Here is an 11,504-nt window from a genome sequence, read left to right on the forward strand (position 1 = left end):
TGGAAACAATCTGTCAATGTATTAATGGAAGTGGTGTACAGAATAAAATATCTTGAAGGAGACTGTGGTCCCTGGAGTTTGTTTGTTTCTATTCATTTCCATGACAGAATTTCCCCCCCCTCAAGCCCATACTCCCTAATTATTTTATAATTCGCTTTCCATTTAGATTTTTCCTAAAAGCCAAACAAGGAACGAATGACTCTACTTTGAAGTCATTGCTGGAGAGGCTTTCTGCTACGTGACCACTACAGATGACCTCAACTTCATAGTGATCTGCTGCCTAAACGGGATTTCTTGCTTATGCATAAGCTCGAAGCAACCAGCACACAGACGCACTCACTCCCATGTACGCACACTCACTCACTTAATGTTGAGCTAGCTACATTTCTGTTTTCCAGTGGATTTACTCTTAGAAGCTGACATGAGTTACTTTCAAGCATCATTGGTCTGAGATAACCGAAACAAAGCAAGTCAGAGCAGCTGTAGTTTTTCTGATGGAATTATAAATTCTGAGAGAGCGCACTTGTCTCAGACTTTTTCTCAGAAACAAGTGATCATTTCCATTGGCTATATTTTTCAATAGTCGACTATATCGCTCCAAAACTTTGGATCTAGAGTTTTGACTTCAAATATAAGTGTTTTTACAACCATCGATTGGGACGGTCACATACAAGGGAACCTGCTGCATCACTCTGTGTGCCTGCCGACTGCGAGTCGTGCGTCAAAGGCTCAACGACATTATCCACAGGCGGCGCATCGCAGTTGTTTCAGCAGAGAGTTTGGAATAAATTAGACCAAAGTGACAGAAGACGTCTGGATTCATACGGAGTACTGAACCAATCGTTCCCTTGTCTGTGGATAGTACTACTTTCACAAACATAGCTATAGTCTCTCTCTCTCGCTCGCTCTCTCTCTCTCTCTCTCTCGCTCTCTCTCACTGTGCGAGCCCTCCCTCTCCTCTCTCCCTTGAAAGCGGATTATTTATTATAAAGCAGCTACCATCGACATGTGAGTAAACTGAATTATATCCTGTTTTTAAATCCAGCTAAATGTATACGATGTATTTCTAAAATAGTGTCTGATACGGTGTGTTAAACAATGATTTTAGGACGTTAGAGAAAGTGTTTGTTTTGGTGTTGTCAACTAAATGGAATTATGGGTTAAGGTCCTGCTAAACTAAAGCGCTATTAAAATAGTTGCGGTTGTATATTTATTTTAGTATTCCAATAGTCTACCCGAAACAATCAAATACATCACAGAAAGCAGGCCTATTACAATGAAACGTTAGGCTTACATGTCTCTCAATATATTGTCAGTCTCACCATATCAATGGTAGAATGCCTCATTCATCAATGACTCAGTCAATATTCATCACTGTGCTCAACTTCATATGGGCTTTTATTGAAGTGTTGTAGTGTTTTTAAAAAAAAAATCATTTTGATAGTTTTTTTTAATCTACTCGGTCACTTGCACTCTGCCTGGCTTGTTTATCTGAAACAAGATGCATCCATCTTTGTTAAGAGCAGCCTTCATGGCTTTTTCCCCCACTAATCCCTCTCCATTTTGCCAGTGGAAATCAAGCCTGTCTAATACAGGCTCTGTACCAAATCAAAACCAGAGTGGTTGTTTGGTCAGAGTTTGCTCAGACATGATGATATGATTTGCTTTTATAGTTTAAACATGATATGGACAATTGTATACCATAGCAGATATATAAAAACAACTGACAAAAACTGCTTATTAATAGTTAGTGTTTGAAGAGGCCCACTTCAGTTATTCTTCACTTAGATGCTAATGCTAGTATAGCCTACTTACTATATGGCTTAGCAAGATCAGATACAAATCAAAGTCTATGTGCTAGCAGCAAAAAGGTTATGATATTAGTTTCTAACTAGCAGTAAAATGTCAAACAGGTACACAGTTGCTGTTGTTAGGAACATAATGCCTCTCTCTCCGCAGGTCGACCCCAGACGCAGGAACCTCGGGAGCCGCTGAGGGAGAGGGGGGGCCTTCGGCCGCAGCACCCAACCTCACCAGTAACCGACGGCTACAGCAGACACAGGCACAGGTGGACGAGGTAAGACTCGGAGAATAGGGCCGTTTTTTAAAAGTGTTGCCCTTTTGATATGTCAGTGCGATTCATTTATTTAGACAATCATGTAAGCAACCTTTATCTGTCCGGGATGTACAGAGTGCGTATATGTGAAGCAAACTATTATAAAGACCAGGTGGAAGGTGGGATGAGACGATAATGAAGGGTATGAATAGAGGGAAGGAGGAAAGGATGAAGCCAGGGGAAAGAAGAGATGAAAGAATGAAAGGATAAAGGGTACTCTCTTTACTGTAGTACGACGTAAGATGACAATTGTTTCCTGAGAAAATCAAAGTCAAGAACGATGGGAGGACGGGGGTCCTAGGTGGAGAAGATGGGCAAGGTGATGGGAGGCAGGAAGGGATTAAAGGATGAGTGGTCCATAAAAGGAAGAATGATCGAAGAAAAGAGGGACGAGTCTGTGAGAGGGGGCTGAAAATATTGGGGCGGAAAACACTGATCACAGAGACGACCTGACGCATTCTCTAGCCATCTGTGTGAGTCACATCAACATTTTAAAGTTTAGGTTTACACATCCTTTGTAATCCCCCATAATGAGGATGAAGAGGGCCCACAGAGGTAAAAACGTTGCTATTGAAATACCGTAGCGTTCAACCAACGATTCACAACATCCGTTCTGATCAGGCGTGATTGATTACCTGGTCATTGGGTAATGTCGACTCTGTCCTGTCCTTACCATCTACCGTACATCACTGACATTAGCAGTTAAAAGTTCACATTACTTCTACTCTGTCAGAATTGATTTCCTGACCATTCGGGGCAATTGCTATCCTCTACTGCAGACGTTCTACAGGTAACTGACAAAATAATGGAAACACTTGAGTAAATGAGGGCTACAAAGTATATTGAAAGAAGGTGCTTCCCCACCGGTGTGGTTGAGGAGTTAATTAAGCAATTAACATCCCATCGTGCTTAGGCTCATGTATAAATAAACGTTGGGCAGGCTATTATTTTGGCTACCATGGCTATGCCCCCATAGGATGACAATGCCCCCCACAGGGAACTCTTGGTAACTAATGGTTTGATGAGCATGAACATGGTGTAAACCATCTGCCACGGGCGTCTTAGTCACCAGATCTCAACCCAACTGAACACTTATGGGAGATTCTGGAGCGGCGCCTGAGACAACGTTTTCCACCACCATCAACAAAACACCAAATGGTGGAGTTTCTTGTGGAAGAATGGTGTCACATCCCTCCAATAGAGTTCCAGACACGTATAGAATCTATGCCAAGGCGCATTGAAGCTGTTCTGCCTCGTGGTGCCCCAACGCCCTATTAAGACACTTTATGTTGGTGTTTCCTTTATTTTGGCAGATACCTGTAGGTTTCTTCATCAATAAGAATACAGTATTGAGGTCTGTTAAAGCCAAACTAGCATGATGCCGACTGTCCACTCCTTTTTACTCCTGTCTCCTATAGGTTGTGGACATCATGCGTGTGAACGTGGACAAGGTGTTGGAGAGGGATCAGAGACTGTCGGAGCTGGACGACAGGGCCGACGCGCTGCAAGCCGGTGCCTCACAGTTCGAGAGCAGTGCTGCCAAGCTGAAGAACAAGTACTGGTGGAAAAACCTCAAGGTTCGTGTTTGTGCGTGTGCGTATGTGACCGACTGGGGTCAAACCCGGTTCTCCTGCGCGCCGCAGGTCAATATTAGCCCTCTGAGTTAACGCCTAGGCATTACTTCAGGGGGCTAACATAAGTCTTCAGGTCTCATGCAACTCTTCACACAAGCAGGAGTCATTTGTGAAATAACCTTCACATAGGTCACTCTTTAATTATAAAGTGAGTTTGCTGTTTTATGCGTAGGCTTGCATAGTGCAGGCTACCATAGCATGGCAGTCACACACTAACTGTATATCATGATAAGGTATTGGGGTATTTCCAGTGCTCAGCCATTTTATACAAATGATGTCCCTATACAGAGAGCACTCGCTCTCCAACATATCAGACCTAGGTTCACATAGTATTTGAAATGCTTCACTTTAGCTGCGCTTGACTGAGTTTACCTGGAACCAACAGAATATGAAACCAACAGAACATTCCCAAAAGTGCAAATCCTGCCAGTCTATGTGACCTTTTGCCCCTACAACTACCATCTTAGGCCTTTGTTTTCTCCTTTGTCCTGTGACCTCACTTAGGGCTCTATTCACTCTGTATTGCTGAAGTGTTACAGATTGCACGATAGAAATGTAACGGGAATTTCCAGTTGAGCCGACATATGCAACGTTTTTTTTATCGTGAATGCAGCCACTAACATGGGAACATTGTCTTGAAATTTCAATCACACTGTAACGTTGAACTTTGGCGATACGGATTGAATTACTAGACACAAAATGTAGATCCTTCTATCAACCATGCTTCAATCCACCTTTCTCACAGCATGAATTTATAAACCCTCTCAACCAACCCCCAACCACCCCCCTCTGCTTTTGAGCACAGATGGCTGTCCCGTCGCCCGTCCAATCACGTGTGTCCATTGAGGAGGGGGAGTGGTTAGAAATCCCAATCTGGATTACAGTGTGGTGCAGGATTATAAACTCAGCTGTGGCTCGACTCGTGATGTAACCCCTACAGCTCATCCCTTTCTCCCTCTCACTCTAATGCTCCCTCTATTCCTCTCTTCCTCTGTTATGTACTAACCCTCGCTTCCTCTCTCTCTCTCTCTCTCTTTTGCCCTCTCGCTCACGATCCCCTTGTATAATCTCAGTCCTCCAGTCTCCGCCCCAATAGTTATTTGTATTTTTCTCCTCTCATGCTCTACAGAGCCGGCTCTAATATAATATTCATCACGGCTAACCTCTCTCTGAAGTTGAATTATTATTATTATTGCTGATGTAAAAAGGTCTTTAGAAAGGAATGTGATTTGATGATTGGCTTGCAGTAGTGTCATAGTCATGCTTACGTCTTCTTGGCATATAATCCACATGGGACGATCTGCAGCAGTATTATACTGCTTTTGTTTCTAAACTCAGCAACACCCCTGGTGAGACAAAAACCGAAACTCGTCAGTGAAGAGCACTTTCTGCCAGTCCTGTCTGGTCCAGCGATGGTGGGTTTGTGCTCATAGGTGATGTTGTTGCCGGTGATGTCTGGTTAGGACCTGCCTTACAACAGACTACAAGCCCTCAGTTCAGCCTCTCTCAGCCTATTGTGGACAGTCTAGGCACTGATGGAGGGATTGTGCGTTCCTGGTGTAACTCGGGCAGTTGTTGTTGCCATCCTGTCCTGCAGGTGTGATGTTCGGCTGTACCGATCCTGTGCAGGTGTTGTTACACGTGGTCTGCCACTGCGAAGATGATCAGCTGCCTTTAAAAAGGTCGACTTTCCAGTCCGCTGCTCTTGGATTGAATCCCGGCCTGTGACGCACTACAGTTTGATCTGTTTATAATCAGTAGCTGATCTACTGTTCATTGTAAATAACCATGAGAGAGATGGAGAGAAGCAACAGCAAGCAATATACACTATATATACAAAGTATGTGGATGCCACTTCAAATTAGTTGATTTGGCTATTTCAACCACATCCGCTGCTGACAGGTGTATAAAATCGAGCACACTGCCATGCAATCTCCATAGACAAACATTGGCAGTAGACTGGCATTACTGAACAACTCAGTGACTTTCAACATGGCATAATCGTAGGAGGCCACCTTTCCAACAAGTCAGTTTGTTAGATTTCTGCCCTGCTAGAGCTGCCCCGCTCAACTGTAAGTGCTGTTATTGTGAAGTGGAAAAGTCTAGGAGCAACAATGGCTCAGCCGCGGAGTGGTAGGCCACACAAGCTCATAGAACGGGACCGGCGAGTTCTGAAGCGTGGAAATGGGTTTCCATGGCCAAGCATAGTTTTCGCTAGGCCCTTAGTTCAAGTGAAGGGAAATCTTAACGCTAAAGCATACAATTACATTCTAGACAATTCTGTGCTTCCAACTTTTTGGCCATGGAAACCCAACAGTTTGCTCCATACAGAAATGGTTTGTCGAGATCGGTGTGGAAGAACTTGACTGGCCTGCACAGAGCCCTGACCTCAACCCCATCAAACACCTTTAGGATGAATTGTAACGGCAACTGCGAGCCAGGCCTAATTGCACAACATCAGTGCCCGACCTCACTAATGCTCTTGAGGCTGAATGGAAGCAAGTCCTCGCAGCAATGTTCCAACATCTAGTGGAAAGCCTTCCCAGAATAGTGGAGGCTGTCATAGCAGCAAAGGGGGGACCAACTCTATATTAATGCCCATGATTTTGGAATGAGTTGTTCGATGAGCAAGTGTTCACATACTTTTGGTCATGTAGTGTATATGCAAAGAGCAAGGTTACAGCTGTCATGATGAGAAAGTAAGTAACATTGAAGGGATTTTAGATTCAGCCCTCTCCAGATTAAACATGATACAGAAATGTGTTAGAGATAATATAGAAGTGTTCATATTTGAAGGTTTTATATAGTTTTTTTTTTGTTTGTTTTTTCAGATGATGATAATAATGGGAATCATAGGAGTCATATGTGTTGGAGTTGTCTTCTGTAAGTACCATATATATATATATATATCTATACTGAATCAAAATATAAACGCAACATGTAAAGTGATGGTCCCATGTTTCATGAGCTGAGATAAAAGATCCCAGAAATTTCCCATACACAACAAAAAGCTTTTCTATGAAATGTTGTGCACTAATTTGTTTACATCCCTGTTAGTGAGCAGTTCTCCTTTGCCAAGATAATCCATCCACCTGACATGTGGCATATCAGCATTAAACAGCATGAAATGCCACTCAAATCTGCAGTTTAGCAACAACACAATGCCACAGATGTCTCAAGTTTTGAGACGTTTTAGCAAATTTGAGTAGTTTTAGCAAATTTGTCAGTTTATCCAACCGACCTCACAACCGCAGACCACATGTAACCACGCCAGCCTAGGACCTCCACATCATGCTTCTTTACCTGTGGGGTTGTCTGAGACCAGCCACCCAGACAGCTGACGAAACTGAGGTGTATTTATGTCTGTTATAAAGCCCTTTTGTAGGGAAAAAACTCATTCTGATTGGCTGGGCCTGGCTCCCAAGTGGGTGGGCCTCTCCCAGACCCACCCACAGCTGTGCCCCTGCCCAGTCGAGTGAAATCCATAGATTTGGGCCTCATTTATTTATTTCAATTGACTGATTTCCTTATATCAACTGTAACTTAGTAAAATCGTTGCCATTGTTTTATGCTGCGTTTATATTTTTTGATCAGTATACATTTTCACTTACAGACGAAGTCTGCTTCACTTGACTTTGTGAAATTGTGAAACACATGCACATTTATTTTTGTATCGCTATAGACTGTAGTCTGATGTCAAAAGTAGAAAACAACTGTTTACTCTGTGATATTTATAGTGCATTCGGGAAGTAGTCAGACCCCTTTACTTTCCCCACATTTTGTTACGTCACAGCCTTATTCTAAAATTGATTAAATATTTTTTTCCCCTCATCAATCTACACACAATACCCCATAATGACAACACAAAATCAGGTTTTTAGACATTTTTGCAAACATATAATAAAACCTGTCACATTTACATAAGTATTTGGAACCTTTACTTTGGCAGCGATTACAGCCTTGAGTCTTCGAGTATGACGCTACAAGCTTGGCACACCTGTATTTGGGGAGTTTCTACCATTCTTCTCTGCAGATCCTCTCAAGCTCTGTCAGGTTGGATGGGGAGCGTCGCTGCACAGCTATTTTCAGGTCTCTCCAGAGATGTTAGATGCTGCCACCATCATGCTTCACCGTAGGGATGGTGCTAGGTTTCCTCCATTTTGTGACCCTTGGCATTCAGGCCAAAGAGTTCAATCTTGGTTTCCTCAGACCAGAGAATCTTGTTTCTCATGGTCTTAGAGTCCTTTAGGTGCCTTTTGGCAAATTCCAAGCGGGCTGTCCCGTGCCTTTTACTGAGGAGTGGATTCCGTCTGGCCACTCTACCATAAAGGCCCGATTGGTAGAGTGCCGCAGAGATGGTTGTCCTTCTGGAAGGTTCTCCCATCTCCACAAAGGAACTCTGGAGCTCTGTCAGAGAGACCATCGGGTTCTTGGTCACCTCCCTGTCCATGGCCCTTCTCCCCCGATTGCTCAGTTTGGCCAGGTAGCCAGCTCTAGGAAGAGTCTTGGTGGTTCCAAACGTCTTCCATTTAAGAATGATGGAGGCCACTGTGTCCTTGGTGACCTTCAATGCTGCCGAAATGTTTTGGTACCCCTTCCCTAGATCTGTGCCTCGACACAATCCTGTCTTGCAGCTCTACAGACAATTCCTTCAATCCCATTGCTTGGTTTTTGCTCTGACATCCAGTCAACTGTGGGACCTTATATAGACCGGTGTGTGCCTTTCCATATCATGTCCATTCAATTGAATTTACCACAGGTGGACTCCAAGTTGTAGAAACAGGAAACAGGATGCACCCGAGCTCAATTTCAAGTCTCGTAAAGTCTTTGAATATTTATAGTCTCATAAAGGCATTTGTTTTTAATTTTTAATACACTTGCAAAACATTTGACATTATGGGGTATTGTGTTGTGTATAGATTGTATTGTGTGTAGATTGATGAGAAAAAAAAATTTAATCCACTTTTAGAATAAGGCTGTAACGTAACAAAATGTGGAAGAGGTGAAGGGGTCTGAATACTTTCCGAAGGCTCTGTACATGGTCTCTTTCATCTTCTCCCTTGCAGTGTATTTCTATTATTGAGCTGGCCTCTTCACGGACAGCAAGCGCAAGGCGAGAGACTGAAATGCCGCCAAATCCACATGTGAATCCTGCCTTCCCTTGACCCCTCCTTCATCCCTCTCTTCTTACCAATGCCTTCCACCTGAAAACCACCATGCACGCGTAGACGTCGGCGCAGTGCCTCTCCCTCTTCTATCCTCACGGTTGTTCTCTGCCGCTGTGTCCTTGAGCAAGGCACTTAATCCCTACAATTGCTCTGGCGGCACTGCTCGGTGGCTGACGCTGTGCTTCCCCGGACCTTGTGGGTGTGCGTGTGTAAGGTTGGGTATTGTGACAGAAAATCAATCAACTTCTGTTTTAAAATGGACAATAAAGTATCTATTCTATTTTTGGCGCTCTCTCCAAGTCTTTTGTCTTTCTTCACCCCCCATTTGTGCGTTCCCCCTTCAAGGGACAATTTGTGATTGCACAATGCTTATAACATTTAAATGACTGCATGGACTTCTCTGATATATTTAGGGGGAAAAGGCAGGGGGACCACATGGACAAAAGTTATAGAGCTGGAACAAAGGGGGAGAATGAATCCTGTTTCAAAAACGAACCCCGATCGCTCCATGTTGAATGAGTTTCCCTCCATTTTTTTCAATCAATGATTGTCTCTTCTGTTTTTCAAATTAATATGCACATCTTGTGAACTAACTTGTTAGGTATTATAGTGGTCTTTTGATATCCACATATCCTTTGTTTCTCTCCTTTAAGACCCATATACCTCCAATCTAACGTCACTGTAAAAAGATACAGTAATAGCAAAGACGGACAACAGGATATGAGAAATTGAGTTTCACTTTGACTACACTGTACTAAACACACCCCCATGTAGGTTTATGACAGTAAACAGAGGGAAATAATATAGTTCACCCAGTTTACTTTAGTGGACAATCTGCGCGGATGTAAAATATCATACTTAATGGAATGGTTCAGATTTACGTACAGAACATTAAGAAATGGTCTGAGACCAGGTAGCCATAGATGACTAACAAATCAACCAATATTTGGATATTGCCACCTAGTTTATCCCCTGAAAGTAAGTTAGCTGATTAAAACTAATGCCATCCTGAACTACCCAGTAACAGATCATTTTAGCCAAAAAACATGGTTGCCTCTGCCAGGATGCTGAAACTTGGCCGCAAGTGATTTTCCAGCAAGATAAGAACTCAAGCACACATCTAAACCAACAATCTTATCTGCTTATTTGTGGGTTCTATCCATAGAGATCCTATTATATTACTAGTATGTCATATATCCTCAAAGTTCCATAATGGGACCAAAATGGCAGCCATCTTGGTCAGGGAGAAATCCAAAACCAGTCTAATTGGAATGAATGGCAGTAAAGGCATAGGTGATGCATTTCCTGCTTTTACATATGTAGGAAAATAAAAAGCATGTGATGTCATAAATTGTGTAATGGGATTTTAGTCACCCTAAAATATTGTCATCTAATAAATACAGTTTATATGAATTTTATACATATTTTCTGTATAAATATCAGATTTGTTCTTGGAAAGCTGTGAGTGCCATTATATGATACAATATCAGTAGGTGTTGCATTTACTACTTGTCAAGCCCAAATCAAACGAAAAGCATTTTTATTTTTTACAAGCAGGAATGAGAGAATACAGATGGGTCGCGAGCGTCAACACCGTCAACGGCATCATGTGTTTCAAGTTAGAAAGCACGTTAATTTTTCTCGCGGCTACACAGGGCAATGCTGGTAACGTGAGCAGATAAATTGCCAGAAAATAAAACGGTGTACATGTCAGGAATTAACAATTATAGTCAAGTGTCTATTTTGTGTTAAGTTTAGCTGCAAGTGTCAATAATACATATTTGAAAACAATAACTTTATGCCTGTGTTAATTTCAACACAGGCATATAGCCTAGGCAGGCTATGGCTGGGAAACTGAATGAACTCTGTCCAAGAGAGAATACTGTTATGTAGAAAGAATGAGACTAGCTAAATTCTTTATATAAACCGCTACAGTAGGGTAGCTACAACTCTCCTTGTGACCCAACATAACAGGAGGCCGATACAGTGGCTCCCGTAGGACATATAAAGTGAGTCAAAAAGGAACACAACAAGAATGGACAAGGGCTACATAGCTAACATAAAAATACAACCGTTTATTATGGAATTCACGCGCTCTACTCTCGCAAGCAAATTGACACCGTTGCTCTGTGTGGTTTCGGCTTAAATCCTATCAACTGATTTGAGACAGTGTATGGCTGTGGATTGACTAAATTGTTTTAATGGAATGTTGGCATATTTACGGTTAATAAAAAATAAAAAAAATGGAGTCATTCCTCTAAAACTGTCTTGCTAGCTAACAAAAATACAGTGCAGGTAAATTCTTCACAATATCTTGCTACAGCACTGGCAAACCATGTTGACAAACTCCCTGACCAATATGACTGACCTTTGCACCATCATAAGAAGGTTCATGAACATTCTAGTATTCAAATTCCTAATTATATAAATGTAATTATTTGCATAATTTCTAATCCCCTTTAGTTTATTCCCCCACCACCACTCCTGATTGTACTAAACTAATGGACAACCATAATTCTACTAACAGCTATTTTTACTCACATGTACAGTACATGCAGTTAAATAGTTATACATACAGTACCAGTC

The 11,504-nt window shown here is 42.2% G+C and overlaps 1 protein-coding gene across 1 annotated transcript; it reads left to right on the forward strand.

Annotated features, from left to right (window-relative positions):
• The first annotated feature begins 718 nt into the window (after positions 1 to 718).
• LOC139372615 (vesicle-associated membrane protein 2-like) lies at positions 719 to 9,212 on the forward strand. The gene is made up of 5 exons (XM_071112385.1): positions 719 to 1,008; positions 1,960 to 2,077; positions 3,535 to 3,693; positions 6,582 to 6,633; positions 8,817 to 9,212. Coding segments are annotated over exons 1-5 (348 nt in total). The 5' UTR covers positions 719 to 1,006; the 3' UTR covers positions 8,834 to 9,212.
• Positions 9,213 to 11,504: the final 2,292 nt, after the last annotated feature.

The sequence above is a fragment of the Oncorhynchus clarkii genome, chromosome 18 (assembly GCF_045791955.1).
Source record: "Oncorhynchus clarkii lewisi isolate Uvic-CL-2024 chromosome 18, UVic_Ocla_1.0, whole genome shotgun sequence".
NCBI classification, from domain to species: domain Eukaryota; kingdom Metazoa; phylum Chordata; class Actinopteri; order Salmoniformes; family Salmonidae; genus Oncorhynchus; species Oncorhynchus clarkii.